The following is a 16,219-nucleotide window of genomic DNA, read 5'->3' on the forward strand; positions in this document are numbered from 1 at the left end:
AGATGATTATCTTGAATTTGAATGACCAATATACAAAATATTACATTTAGTAAGGAATCGAAAAAAAACATTTATTATTTATTAGATTATTTTATTTAAATCTTCGAAAGATGATTTATGTACTGATAAAGGTAATAGGTCAAAATTTTTACAGAGGAAAGAAGCCTTACATTCGTTTAAATAAAAGTAATTTTATGCATAAACATCAAAACAATCATTAAATTTATCATAATGTATTCGAGTCTTCATGTTATTACAAAATCATTCTGAACACTTAAACTTTCCATTTGTAGACTCCTCCAAGAGTAAACTAATATGAGTTTTTTAACTCTCACTCACGTCACTTTTCTATCTGAATTGGCATTAACATCAACAATATTTATTCTTGTTTCAATTACTTTGATCAATTTCTTTTTTACATACCATAAAATTAAATAACAGCATATTTCACTTGCAATTTCATGTTACAAACAAATTTGTAATGGATACAAAATCTGTATTAACCACATACTGAAATGCTTTCTTGCAATGTTTAGCTCCTTTCTTTGAAAGTTACCTTCTTCTACATATTTATAGTGTACACATTATTTGTGTATTTAATCAACATAGAAGCACGATGTTATTTATGCCCATCCCTGTTTAATATATGGGAATCCCTGTTAAATATAATGGGAATCCCTGTTTAATATATGGGAATCCCCGTTCATTATATGGGAATCCCCGTTCATTATATGAAAATCCCAGTTTATTATTTGGGAATCCTATGACAATTGGGTACGTTTCCATAAAATGATGATGAAAAATCTTTCGAGGGTTCATAACTCTGGGGGGTGTGGAAAATGATATTCATGTGTACAAACATTTGTTACACTGAAAGTAGATGAGACAAATTAATGCATACCTATATGATATAATACAATTAGAAGGTGTGTATTTCGTCTAATGCGATTAGACACAATTATACTGAATAAAAAGTAAGTTCAAAACATTTAAACTCGACTACTGAAAAATCACTTTGAAATGTTTGGAACAAGAAAATAGTCTATCTGAAATTGATATGTACAAACTATTCAATATTTATCATCTACTGAATAAAAAACTTACAGGTAATATATTTTAAAATATTTATTACACATTCAAGGGTTCTTTATATAATAGACTAGTTGTTGCCCGCGACTTCGCCCGCTTAGAATTTGGTAGTTATAGTACTAATTAGTACTATGTTGCCGTATCGCTGCTGTTTTGACAGAATCAGAATCAACGAACTTAGGAGTTATATAACAGTGCTTTCAAAAAATTGTTCTACAGCGCCATCTAGTGGCGAGTTACAGAAAATTTGATAGCCTAAAAACCTTCTCTATGAAAAATTACTTATACATGTCAAGTTTCATCACGATCGGTTGAGCGATGTAGAAGTTTATCACTTACCAACCAACCAACAAACATCCATTTTTATATATTAGATGATAAATATTGAATCGTTTCTACATAACAATTTGAGAGGAGAATATTTTTTTGTTTCATACTTTATGGATCACGATTTTTTAGGTTGTTAAGTTTTAGTTTTTCAATTTACTTTTTATTAAAATTATTGTGAAGTCATAATCTCATGACTAAGTATTTGCAGAAGCTTGTTTTTTTTGTTCATTTGGATTTATTTTTTTAAAGTGAAATACCAAACTTACGCACGTTTATGTTTGCCAATTCCTCAAGCGATCATGATTCTTGAAGCCTACCTAATAATTCATTCTTGTGAAACAAATTATTATTCAATTATTTTATATGTATTTTTGCAGGTTTGGAGTGAAAATATGTTTGCTTCAAATCTGAGGGGTGATTTTAGAAATTTTTCTTACTTATCGGGTGCATGTAAAAAATCTATGAGCAACAACAATATATAAATATGTGCTCATATGTCCTCTACACAGCGCCATATTCAATTTAATATGAAGTCACATATAATTACAAACGGACAATTAAGACGCTTCCAATGATACATCATTTCTCAAATTATGTTAAAGAAAGAGATGAAGATACATAAATACTGATCATAATCATAACCCCAATTTCTGCTTTGCCGTAGTAATCTAAAAATTGTGAGTTCAATGAATTAATTAATTGTCATCAATAAACAACACATCTCAAATGTCATTTAAGGATTTACAAAAATGTTAATTCAATGTAACATTAAAAATGCATCACATAATGTCATTTTAACATGAGAGTGATTTACAAGATACAAAAAAATACCCTGTATAATTCACTGCAATGAAAATTTAGAGTGAATCAAGATTTTCTCAGGATTTTGTAAATGAACAAGTACCTACATACAGAATTGTAATCAGTGGGTTTTTAAACACATTCTCCGTAATACTGGGAATCCCAGATATCACATATAGAGAGAGATCATGGTTTTCAAAGAATCAATCAATAACATCATTCATTTATTACTCAAATAAACATATGAAATTAGTTTCTCCTTGAATTAATTGCACAAGATGGTGAGAAATGTTAATTTCTCTCAATTTGTATTATTGTAGCTTTAGAAACTTTAAAAAATTGTTTCTTATAAGATTAGATACAATTTCTTTCTCTGAAAATAAATTTTACTGTGAAAAATTAGATTTGTGATATGCAGATAATAATTTTATTGATGTATGCAGATATTTTTCTAGCAAGAATTCATCTAATTGAAGGTGAATCAATTCTTATATGTTACATGTCCTATGGGTGTCCATGGGTGACCATTAGTAACTGACGTTAACACAAAAAAAAGAATTAAAATTAAATAAGATTTTTTTTCAATATGGTAATTTTCTTGACTTGAAATAAATATAAATAAATACTGACAGAATATAAACAATATAATGACGGGTTTACTTACATGTTTCCTCTATCATCTGGCTGTAGAGCTGTCCTCAATTCATTAAAAAAGTTCTTTGCTTTCAAATTGTTAACATTATTTGAATCGTGAGATTGGCCATTTAATTCATGTAAATTTTTTGATGATATAAGTGTGTTATCTAAATTATCATGAGCTTTTGGAATTGGTTCCAAATATGGTAGATCCTTCATTATTTCAAGTATATCAAAATCAGTGAATAGTATCTCATCATCTGTTTGAACACAAGCATCCACAATATTCTTATCAGTCTGTGTAGAACTCTCGATTTTTCGACCTTGGTTCAATGAATACTTTGTCAAGTCTAAAGCTATTACATTTTGGCCACTTCCACTTGATTTATTCTTTGAATCAATTTTGAAAGTATTTATAACTGGTTTTCTGACACTTTTTAACATATCTGAATTTTGATCAGCTGTGTTTGCTTTGATCGTCACATTACCACTAAGGGTTTTCACATTTGTGGACGCACTTTCCCTTATCAATGTTTTCTGTGATAAGAGGTTTATTTTAGATATCTCTATCATTTGTTTACCTTCATTACTAGAGGTGTTACCATTGCTTACGTACTGTGCAGTGGAGTTTTTTAGTGGAACTGCCTTCAAAACTTTTACTTTAATAGGTGGCTTTTCTGTGATAGAATTAAGTGATGCTATCTTTCGAACTTGAGCGTTCTTAGGTAATTTGTTTGGAAGTTCTGACTCTGGTATTATTTTTATTTTCTTTCCATTCAAATTTATATATTTCTCTCCTGTATCTGAGTTTACTTCAATTTTCAGAGTCTTTTTAATACCGGAGGAATTCTTACTTTCATTCATATTTCCACAAAGTACAGGTAAACAATCTCGAAAGCCAAGAAGTTCACAATTTTTATCATCTATAAGTTCCGATTTTGACCAATACGTTGTTTCCGAATATTTACCTTTTATGACGTATTTATTAAATTCCATCGCATTCAATCAGTGTCTACAATGAAGGTTAGAATTAGGAAGCAAAATAAAATTAAACTTCCACAAGAGTACTCACTCGTATTTCTGCGTTCTTTCTTCACTATTAAATAAATGGATAACCAACATTATTATGATTAAATATATGACACGACTCTTCAACACAACGCATTTCCATCAAACTACTGAAAATCAAGAAATCGGGTAATCCCCTTGTCTTCTACGCTCATATTGTTGTAATAGGTATTTACAATTTCGTTTCATTTCTGATGGAAAATTAGGACATTTCACTTCTGTGATTTCATCATATTATGTTCCGTGTTTTATGAGGTTGATATATCGTGTTCGACAATAGATAACTGTTAATGAGAGTGCGTTCCGTACTTCAAGAAACTGAGACATATGCACGTTCCCCATTCAACAGAAAATTTTCGATGGATTGCTTCAACCAATAGAAACGCGTTAGCGTTTTGGATAAAACGGTGATTTAAATAAATTGTCTACTTCACATACCAAATCTAAGCCTTTTCTTAGATATTCATGTCAGATTCACATGAGATGTGCTGAATATGTATACACTATTTTCGTTGATTATCAACTTACAACTAACGATTAAAATCAATGTATTTTCTCATTTACATTCGATTCGATCGGATCGTAGCTACACAGTATTCAGAGTCGATTATTCCATGTCATTGGTCGGACGGTAGCCAGTCGGTTTGACGTGAGTGCTTTGTTCACTCACTCAAATCGACCGCCGTCTTGGTCGCTTCTGAGGGTTGTCGTTCGTAGAGGTGCGACAGCTGGTTAACGAAAAAACATATTTTAAAGATTTCAAATAGATTTTTCAAACAGTTGTTTTGCGAAAAGAAACGTGTTTGCTGATTGCCTCATGTTATGTATGTATTCATGAAAGCAAATCAGTTTGATTTCTCCAACCAACATTATTGTGAAATAGACATTCAATATTCAGTTATGATGAACTGAATAGGAAATTTCTGAGCCGAAATAACTGCTTTTTCAACATTTAACCTTCGGCAAAAGTATTTACAGTTGTTGCTAATTGATTTATCGATTTTGTATATATTTTTTATTTCTCTGCTAGTTTCCTATCTTTGAATGTAAATTCTGTACAGACACAGTTTATGTTGATTAGTTATCAAAATGGTTCACTGAATAATGCCTTTCGACTCACTAGTCATTATATAAGTCGACTTTTATGTTTTCGTAGAATATTGTTCAAATAATGTGCTTTGGCTAAGCTGATGAGTTATACGTTACACTTTATTTCAACAACAATTACATACCTTGAATGGGCTATTATGGGAATTTCATCCAATATCAAATACATATTTAGACATCGTCTTTATACGACATCTACCGGACACATTGAAACTAAGCCAGATGGTAAAACAAGCACAAAGGTTTGTCTTGTCAGCTGTTTTCATGTGGTCCCTTATGTTTTCCGTGAGTGGTTGTAATTTCTTTTACTTTTACCTATTCAGCAGTTTCTCATGCCTTTAAGGAACACAATAAAAACGTTACAAATTCGCAATTGAATAACTCAAAGCACAAAAACCCAACATAATAAACACTCACGTGCCTGCGTGTATGTATGTACTCGTATGTATATATGTTAAAATATGTATGTTTGCATGTATGCATATATGTATGTATGTATGAAAGTATCTCTCTGTTTAAAATCTGTCTTAAAATCTGTCTTTCCGTTAATCAGCTGCAGCCCCCATACGAACGACAACTCTCAGAAGTTTGAGAAACTTGTGCGAGCTAAGGGGACTAACGAGGTATTACCTTTTAACGTGTGATTCCTAACACGGTTGCAGAATCATTCCAGCTTCAACCAGATAAATTCTCTCGAGAAGAATATCTGGTCGAGGCGGGAATCGAACACACGAGCTTCCGATCGTGAGTCGGACGCACTACCACCGCGGCCAATTCCACAAAACGGTGCTCTCACGATAAGAAATTCATGGATCCATTTTCATTACAAAATGTTAAACAGTTCATGAAATATTGAAAAAAATCGATTTTCATTGTGTACTTTCCAAGGACTGCACATTTTTTGTGTGCGTATATTTGCATGAAGGTTAGTTATATTCAATCGGTTTCTTTTTGACCACAGAATATGTGTTTCAATTTATGACCTACCTTTTTTGTTACCCCCTGTGTATGAATTACGCTTTATAAATGGGAGGAAAACAGGCGAATATAAAATTCTGGGAATTACCATTTTAGAAGGTGACACGATGCTTATTCGAATTATTATATTTGTATGCTTCACCTGAAAAAAAATGCATTGTTTAATTTGAAATCATTCACGCCACTAAATATTTGCAATACTTTCTTTTACTGGATGAATCACGTATTCAGTAAAACACGAACATCAAAACCGAAGGAAGGATTTGGATTTATCAGAGGAAACATTGCGGATGAAGGAGATAATGTTTTATAGAGTTGAACTATAATGATAGTGTAGTCGCAGTTCTCCTCGAAATGACGTCTTCTGTTCGATTTAACGACAACGAAGTAGATTCTGCTGGAATCTCAAGAAGTGCTACATTATCAAACACAGTGAGATGTTCCACAATTATAAATAATGAAGACCTTAAGTGTTATTACAAAAGTATATTCGAATGTGTGAGTATGTTAGTTATAGATTTTCCCTACTAGCAACCCGCCTCGGCTCCGCACGGGTGCAATGCTGATACTAAATATAAATTCACACACCAGAAATTTAAGGGCATGAAGAAACAGTGATGAAAAGATAAATTTGTTTTATGGACAAGCCTACATACAAAATTTCACCCTCCGAAAATATAGCGGTACGGAGAAACAGTGATGAATAGATAATTTCCATATGTAAACGCGCCCCTTTTACTCCCACGGGGGACTTCCCAGTTGGAATATTTGAAAAACCTTACTTAGTGCGCATCTAAAACTTAAGAAGCACCTATAAATAAAATTTCAGCTTCCTAGGACACACCAGTACGGAGAAACAAAGATGAGCGAGTGTCAAAGTGACTTTCACGTTTATAAGTATGAATTTCATTCAGAGCGATAGATAGTTGATTAATGCTGAGAAGTTTTTCTGGTGTTATGTTACAAGCCAATTAGTTTTCCCAGAGATATATGACTTTTTTCGTATTTTGAACCAATTTCTCTCTATTTTCATCTACTTATATTGAAATATGTGTTTTGGATTGTGCTTTGGACTATTTTCAAGTATAGGTATAAGGTGTAACATAAATGATGACGTCATATTTTATGAAGTAAGTTTGTTGAGCCCCTAACTGTTGACAACTACACCATATTTGTAGACTTGCTGATAATCAGGTTAACTCTATTATTGGAATAGCTTCAGGTCATTACCATTCTTCTATCATTTTCTCGTTTGATAATAATGATAACAAACGCGTTTATAGAAAGGCTACTCAGTACAAGAGATACTAACCTAACCTAACAAATGGCAGAATTCAACATGATAGGTAAATTAAGGCAGAAATTGCTCTTCCATCCAAACAGCAACAGGTAACTTATATTATTACGAAATATTTTACAGTGAAACTTAAAGAAATATAAAGGGAGAAAAGCAGGAAAGAGAGATGGAGAACGAATGGATGAGAATTTGATCCATCAAATGTAAAAAGTCATGTCATGAACAGGAAATTTTAAATAATACTAACTTTGGTGGTATTTTCTACATATTTATGGTAAATGAATATTAAGTATAGGTATCAACTGATCAATGTTAAACAAGAAGAGGACCGGATTGTAACATACATCTCTTCAGATTTTTATTTCATCTATCCCTTCAGAATCTGGCGTCAAAGCAATAAATGAAATCTTCGATGAATTAGAATTACTTTTCTTGCCAAAATTTATCTTTATTCGGTATATGTTGTCATCGATCTAACAATTTTAATGCAGGAGTCTTTTTACTGATTATTTATAGACAAAAAATAGTTTTTCTAATCAGTCGATATTTCGCAAAATTTGATTTGCACTTTCAGATCGGGAGTATAAGAATTGACTTGTTTGTGGTTCTTGTTCAAAATTTATATCGGACAAACCGGAAGAACTTTTCGCAAAAGAATGAAAGACCATCGAAGTAGTTTTTTGAATAGAAAGGCCAATTCAACATTTGCGAATCATCTTTTAATAGAGGCGCACGAGTTCAATCACGATGATGACGTATTGCATTAGGGAGAAAAAAGTTCAAAACTCAACCATTTGGAATGTTTAGAAATCAATAGATGTAAAAATTCGGGATTATTGCTAAATGAATAAATAGATTCGAATTGTATTCCTGTTTCTCCAGTCTTATGAGATACTTACTAGATAAGTAAATAGTTTAGGTAATTAATTTATTGTGTAGAAATTTGGCAGTTATCAATAGTCATAATGATTCAAACTACTATGAAAGCACGAAACAGAATTTGTACAAACAGTATTGTGATCCCAAAGATTATATCGTATAGCGAAACAGGTGTCGCGTTTTTGTAAACTTTTAAGTGAAAATCTCACATTGAAGTGTGTATTTTGAATACGAAGGAATAATTGATATAACTGTATTAAAATTATTCCAGATTTTCCGAGCTTGTCTTTCGCACTTTCGCAAATAATTAACCCTCACCTACAGGTTCCCAACTGATCAACGATTTTGCAGTAAAAATATGTAATGAATCAGAAAGTGTTGATCTTGCGATAACAGGAGTTCCTTGTGTTTCGAATGATGAACATGCACCGAGAGAGGACGCAAAATGCTAAACTACATTGTAATAATTTTCGGAGGGCAAGGGAAAAATCTGGATTGATTTTCCTACAGCTAAGCCAATTAGTCCTTCAGTTAATGTCGGTTATTGACCGGAGGAGTCTTCCATTCAGCATAAAACATATTTTTCGATAACATGGAAGTACCGCAACGATGGATTATTTTGAATTATACATCAGTAATAACAATTGCTGCATGATCGCATATCTGTTTTGCGGTTTTTTTACCACAAACCTCATCGCTTTGAATTTGATATCACTATAATGCATGGGATTGTCTCCATAATGTACATGAACGCTCGAGTTAGTTTAAAAATTTTGAATTCTACATTAATTCACTTCAAGTGAGTGTCAGAATAGGAATGTGGGATTACTCAGAATCGAGAGTACGAAGCTGGAAGCATGGATTCTCCCAACAGGGACTTCCGAGCTTTGACAGTTGATCTGCCATCTGGTTGAAGCTACATCTGTCAAATTAGTTGTCATTCATTAAGTCGGTTCTGCCAAATCACCATGCAAGGATTAAGCCTTCAACAACACGTGCAAATAATAAAATTGTTTTATCAGAATGGATGTTCTGTTCGGGCAACGTACCGCGCGCTTTTGCCTATTTTACGGTTGCCATAATCGTCCTAGCGAGAGGACTATTCACAATGTGGTGGATAAACTTGAGCCCACTGGTTTAGTAAACGATCTACCATCAACCGTACGTCGACGAAACGCAAAATATGCAGAAAACATCGCTGCTATCTGTGAGAGTGTGTAGGAGAATCCGAGGCAGTCGATTTCGCGTCGCTCACAAGAACTCAGCCTTTCGCAGACCAAAACTTGATGAATTTTGCGTCGTGGTTTGGGCCTGCACCCGTACAAAATTCAATTAACGCAGGAACTGTACTTGCGATGCATTGTTTGGAACCTTTGGTGTAGTAATGAATATTACTGGAGTTTTTTCCCTCTTGAAGATTTTCACTTGGTGATCGAAACACGTGTCGAGGTGTTAAAATAACGGTTTGGTGTTCCCGTCAGTTGGGCTACCTATCGGGCGCGTCCCCAGGTGGTGGATAGGGAAACGACCAGGGGACTGGAGGTCCTGTCTGGGAAGCCAATGTGGCCTTATGGTCGGGGTCGACAGACTCCTGGTCAGTGGCAGATATAAGTAGCGTGAGGGGAACTAAAACTCCACAAAAGCCTTTGCGAAACATGCCACCGTAGACCAGCCTATCCAAGCTAAGGTGCAAAGAATCGTTCTGACAGCTGAATGGCCGCGGGGTGATATGCGGTTACGAATGATCCCCTTGGGCGAAACCTCATTGTAATCAGGCTACCTCTGGTAATGCTGGGCACTACCAGAGGTGACCAATTCTTCCCTTGCTACTCGTGGGAACACACATGAATGAAACAAACACAAAAACAAAAACCAATCCCGAGCCTGGATAGAAGTGCTCACCTCAATCTGAGACGGTGGCCCAATCTACCGCTTGGAATGAGGCTGGACATAACAGATCATCTCGTGATGTAATACAAAGGCCAAGGCGTGAACGCATTTGCGACGCCGAGGCCAAAAGGAGACAGAGAGCGAAGGAGGCAGGAGTGGCAGCAACTATAACTACGCCTTCCTCCTCCCCCCTCCACCTCCAACAGCAAGGACACTTCCAGAAGCGGGCGCCAAGAGCTCTGCCTTGAATAAAGGGAAGGAACCGGCTGCCTCTGCAGGAAAGCTCCCTCACTTGTGCACCTCCACGAAGGGAACCCCAAAAAGGTTGAAGAAGACGCGCAACGACAGTAATGTCGCTGCACCTTCCAAAACTTTCGCGGAGGCCACCCTGAGACACCTCAAGGTTGCCAAAGAGAGTGTGTGTTTGGCGAATCTTGGCCTATACCTGCAAATATAAAGATGTACCCTAGTGACCTGTCCACCTTCCTGGAGAGGGCAGGATGGACGATGACCTAGGAGGACAAATCCTCGGGGTACAATGGGTCACATGTGGCCTGAGTGCTGTGGGTCTACACACGGTTTGATGTTAGGAAAAAACTCCAGTAATATCCAGGAACTGAAGGTAAGCGATCATAGACGATGGCGTGTGTTCGCATCTTCAGCAATGAGGTCGATTTCTGGAAGAATGGGTACGTGAACAAATAAAATTGTCGAATTTGAAACGAACCGATACACATGAGATCCAAGAGTCACTGTTAGGTGTGGATTTTGGGCTGTCCGCAATGACATGTGGTTTCAATATGACGGCGCTACGTGCCACACAGCTCATGCCAAATGTGGCATAAGCTGTGTGGATATTTTGTACGATCGATTCGAGGGTATGGCCATCTCACGTGGAGGTATTGTGAACTGGCCACCGATATCTTGCGATTTTACTCCGTTAGTTACTCCGTGGGGTTTTCCTAAGTCGCAGGTGTATGCGAATAAGCCACAGGACCGCTGTGTGCCACAGGACCGCTGTGTGCCACAGGACCGTCATGGAAAACTGGATATTTTGGATGCGCTCCATCTGGATAAGAGCACGTGGCGGATATTTGAACGATGTTACTTAACACACAAAATGGCATCGATAGGTCTTTCAAACGAATGAAAAATGTCGATGATAGTCACACAACTTTGTTTAATTCAAATTTAACGATAGGAAGCGCTTTATTTGTTTATTTGATTCCAAAGCCGAAAAACATTGCACTCATAATCGAGTAGACAGCACTGCTTCAATATTTAGTGGTATTGGGCCGATCATGGTGATGATGACTCTCTTAACTACTGATATCAAAAGATGAACATTTTAATATAATTGTGAAACTACAAATTATTATCATTATATTTATGAAATTATGATTTTCAGTGCGACCGTAACAAAGATGGAGTTATAAGTATATCCGAGCTGAAGGAGTTCATAGAGACTCAAGACAATATTGATATAAGTGAAGAGTTGGCTGAAAGGATCTATTATCAGTTTGATACGAACAAAAATGAACAGATCGATTTCACAGAATTTGTGGAAATGGTAAATAGCCCATTGTTCAAAAATACTTTTGAAAGATTAACGAGAAGGTTAGTTATTTTTGAATATGTTATTTTATTTAGAGTACTAATAGAAAACCAGTCTCGAAAGTATTTCCAAGTTTTCGTCAATCCCACTTCCTAAGTTTTCCTCAAGTTTTCTAGTGAAAACAGCATTTTTAACGTTTGTTCGCTCAACTCCCAAACGGAGCATTATGCCAAATGTGTATCATATCCAAACTTGTAGAAAAAATTCTACAAGGGAATAATTATAAATGTCTTTTCATGAGCAGATGCGATTCTAAATATCTTCTTATAAGCAACAGTAAAGGTAATATAGTCACGTTCCAATCTTTCTGGATCGCTTGAATTCTATAAAAAACAGATTATTGTCGCTGTAAAAACACAAATAGTTTTTTACCGCAAATCGAATTTAAGTTGTTGGTTATTTTATGTCTGCTACTCTTCAACTATATATTTCGTTACTGATATTCATGTGTCTGGGAGCTGAAACAAATGTATATACAGTCGTGTTTTGGAGAATTTGAATGTGGTTGTGGGTCTTATGAATGAGCACTAAATCGAAAACAATCATCTGGTTGAAACATGGAAGAAAATGGAAGAATAAGAACGCAAAAAAGAGGCGCAAGAAAACACAATGAAAGAGAGAAAGCGAAAAGAGGAGTAGGACCAAAGAATGAAAAAAAAACAGGAGAAAAGTACAAGAAATGAAAGTGGAAATAGAAGAACAAGAACGGTGATAGGAAAATAAATTGGATGAGCGCAGAGAGAAAAATGTCAAGAGGAACAGCGGAAATGAATAAAGAATTTCTATGTGGTTGTGGGTCTGATAAATGAGCAATAAATCGAAAACAAACAACAGGTTGAAACACAGAAGGAAATAAAAGAATGATAACGTAAAAAAGAGGCACAAGAAAATACAATGAAAGAGAGGAAGCGAAAAGAGGAGAAGAACAAAAGAATGCAGTATACCACAGCCAACTCGGAATCCTATACCTACAACCACATGAAATCCTGCAGAAGTACGGAGCAGATATCCAGAGACTAATCTGTTTGGACTATCCCTAAGCCCCAACGGAAATTGTAGATTGGGGTACAGGTCGTCGCCAACGGTTTGAGGAACACTGAAATGCAGCAAGTTTGTAAGCTTAGCTCCATACCTAATGACGCATGCCTTATTGATATCCCCGCTTGGACTCGTGGAAGCGAAAAGTGCTGCCGAAAAGATTAAAATGCAGTTGAGGAAAATAACCGAGTCAACGTTGAAGCAGAAAATCAACATGCGCATACAAACCAGCTATACATTTTGAGAGTCGTATAGAAAGCTATTGGAAATAGCTAAGGCCTCAAAATATAAGGTCAATGAATCCACCACCTGCAGGGATATTCGTAAGTTGCAGCGGAGTTGCCAGCATCGACCATAAAAAATGGACAACCGATACGTGTTACATCTGAAAGACTATATCAAGAGGGACCAGATCTATCAGAAAAGAGGAAGCCGGAATGAAGATGATGTGTTGAAATTGGTCTAATCTGGCTCACCAAGGAGTTCGACCTCTTTGGTCTCCAAGTATAGTGCATATGTCAAAGAGTACTGCTCAGTGGAATTTCATATTCCATATCGAAAGTGGGCGAGCCCAGAAATATACCAGAACAACTGCATATAACTTAAAAAGGAGAACAATTCCTCATTATCGATAGAGTTACTATTGAGTCAAATATCGCTATTACGCTGAAAAGTGAAGTTAAAAGACGATGAGAACTTTACCTTTACACTTCAAGAAAGGACTTTCCTTCACACTTCAAGAAAGGACCCACAACGAGTTCGCAAGTGAACACATTGTGAAGACATTGTGTGGTTATAATAACTTCAGAGTAGAAAGGGGGGCTGTCCCAAGATATAGATGATTATAAAAGACCCCTACTTGGTGATTTTTTTGTCCAGAAACAACACCGTAATCATGCCTCAGCCACTGTATTCACCAGATTTGACCCCCTGCTTTTTTCCCAAGATTGAAGAGACCCATAAAAGGATGGCGTTTTGCGACGATTGGGGAGACAAACATCGAATCGCAGAGAGAGCATAAGGGCATACTAAAAAGTGCGTATAAGAACTGCTTGAGGATTGGGAATAACGGTGGCACAAACAAACTATGTTTTGATTGCATTCCCTATATCTCACCATTATGGAAAGCTATTGCTTTTGTCGATTTCTCCAGAAATATTTTCACCAGACCTCTGATTCAGTTTATATGATATATTCATATCAATTAAAAAGTCTATTCGTTTTGGGACTGTAGGCTTTCACGGCTGGCGTCAATGTTTTTGTTGGTTTCCGGGTTTTGCCGTGGTCTTCTTTGGTTATCTAAAAACGTTTCAACTGCAACTGCGACAATTGAAACGTTCAGTTGACATATCAACTGAAACTGAAGCTCTCATATCTGCCAGGCCATTTATAATGCTGATTTTTGGCGCACTTTCTGTAATGGCGGGTTCGCGCGTTATTTCCGCGCGATTTGGGTGACATGGTTTCGTTTTGGCGCCTTTCAATGCTGTGTGCCAACAAGAATACATTTAGAAGCCATAGAAATACTCAAGCAACAAGAGAACTCTAACAAAAAAGAAGAGGTGGTGGTGGTAGAGGTGGTGGAATATGTTTTTTCATCAAATCGCTGTATAAATACAAATTATATTACTCTTCTATTTCGGCAAATGGTCTAGAGCAGCTATGGATTATAATCAATATAAACAACCAAAAAGTAGCCTGTGGAGTTGTTTATCGCCTACCAGGAACAAATGTAGAGGACTGTATGCAGGAGTTAGCTAATGTACTGGAACGAGTGTATTTGGAAACATCTATTGTGGTGCTAGTTGGTGATATTAATATTAATTTGTTAAACTGTGACTCTCGCGACACTCAACTATTCACTGCCCTAGTTTCTTGTTTCAAATTGTAGAACATTCTGCTCGTATAACAACAACTTCTGAATCTCTGATTGATATAATTTGCATTAGTAAGGAAGTAATGGTAAGAAATTCTAATACACTTGATATGAATGGTATAACTGATCATCTAATGGTATTTTGCGATATTAATTTCGAAGGCGAAGATTTCAATCATGAACTTTTTTCTCAAGATGCTGCTAACTATGCCAGATATTAATTCCAAACTAAATTTTCTTAACGAATGCATCATTATGCTTTTCGACAAACGTGCTCCAATTTGCACTGTAAACAGAAAACATAAAGCATCCCCGTAAATAACTTATAATATCAAATTGATGATGAAAAACCCGTGATAGAGCTCATGCCAAATATCTTAAAGAAAAGACAGCAGCCGCTAGACAGTACTATGTAACTTTACGCAACTACGTCAATGACGCAGTAAAACGTAAAAAACAGCATTTTGAACAAAATTAAAAACAATTCAAAAATGACATGGAGAAATCTTGCAGATTGGGATGTTACTACAAAATCATCCTCGCAAACCAATAGCCTGCCAATTGAAGTACGTAGACCTGAAGAAATCAATGACTATTTTTTAAACGTGGCTGGAAATTCAATAGTAAATAATGACACTCTTTCATTCTACAATAATAATAAATTGAACGCTCCTATGAACTTTTCCCTCACCTATATATGTGATGATGATATTTTGACTGCTGTCAAGGAAATAAAATGTAATGCTTTAGGTATTGACGATATAAATATCAAGATGATTTCTTTAGTGATACCACACTGTATTGATGAAGTTAAACATATTTTCAACGAGTCCTTCAGACAGGGTATTTTTCCAGATGTTTGGAAGGTTGCTAATATAATTCCAATTCCGAAAAAGAATGCACCTACCACGTTCAATGACCTACGCCCTATCAGCATTCTGCCCTCATTCTCTAAAATATTCTAGGAAAATGTTTCCCGTCAAATAAGAGCTTTTTTTGAAGAAAATCGAATACTCCCGTACGAGCAGTCTGGGTTCCGCAAAAGAACACGGAACACAGACTGCCCTCTTGAAAGTAATCGACGATCTTGCGAGATTCAGAGATCAATAAAAAGTCACCATTTCAGTACTGCTTAATCAAAGTAAAGCTTTCGATTTAGTTAATTTCGATTTAGTCATCAGCAAGCTCAAGTTCATATGATTCGATGACATTTCTCTTAAATCGATGACCAGCTGTCTCACAGGCCGATCACAGAGGGTCAAACTAGATGATTATTCATGGTCATCCCTAAAAGAAACAATCTCAGGTGTACCGCAGGGAAGTATATTAGGACCCTTGATGTTTTCACTGTTTATTTTTGATTACCTCACTTTCTTATCATATTGTCAAGTACATCTATACGCAGATGATATACAGTTATATTTGTCTTCTCATAACACCGATACAGAAAGTTGCGTGGCTAATATAAACACAGATTTGCACAAAAAATTCCTATACTCGGAGAATCATGGACTTAAAATCAATCCAAATAAAACTTTGGCCTTATGCATAGGGTCTCAAAGACAAATTGTAGAAACTCAGTGTAACTTTAGACTCACTCTCGATAATGCAGACA

General features: G+C 35.7%; 2 protein-coding genes across 5 annotated transcripts in view; one reads left to right on the forward strand and one right to left on the reverse strand.

The window, feature by feature from the left end:
• LOC111501919 (uncharacterized) overlaps positions 1 to 4,155 on the reverse strand; it is a 23,640-nt gene extending 19,485 nt beyond the window's left edge. Inside the window, exons 1-2 of the mRNA XM_074174119.1 lie at positions 3,929 to 4,155; positions 2,885 to 3,868 (exon numbers count right to left, since the gene is read on the reverse strand). Coding sequence (XP_074030220.1) covers positions 2,885 to 3,852 — 968 coding nt within the window. The 5' untranslated portion in view covers positions 3,853 to 3,868; positions 3,929 to 4,155. The remainder of the gene's footprint in view (positions 1 to 2,884; positions 3,869 to 3,928) is intronic.
• The window catches only part of LOC111501920 (rhomboid-related protein 1), a 25,480-nt gene continuing 12,706 nt past the window's right edge, over positions 3,446 to 16,219 (forward strand). Inside the window, exons 1-2 of one of the 4 annotated variants that reach the window (XM_023155850.2) lie at positions 3,446 to 3,581; positions 11,484 to 11,692. In XM_023155850.2, the coding sequence (XP_023011618.1) occupies positions 11,643 to 11,692 (50 nt within the window). In that variant the 5' untranslated portion in view covers positions 3,446 to 3,581; positions 11,484 to 11,642. Of the gene's footprint in view, positions 3,582 to 5,935; positions 5,957 to 6,300; positions 6,508 to 11,483; positions 11,693 to 16,219 lie in introns of those variants that run through there. The other 3 variants (XM_023155848.2, XM_023155851.2, XM_023155847.2) reach the window with 3 other exon arrangements.

This window comes from Leptinotarsa decemlineata, unplaced genomic scaffold (genome assembly GCF_025532065.1).
Source record: "Leptinotarsa decemlineata unplaced genomic scaffold, Ldec_3_MD MMD2_tig00000505_RagTag_RagTag, whole genome shotgun sequence".
Classification (NCBI taxonomy): Eukaryota; Metazoa; Arthropoda; class Insecta; order Coleoptera; family Chrysomelidae; genus Leptinotarsa; species Leptinotarsa decemlineata.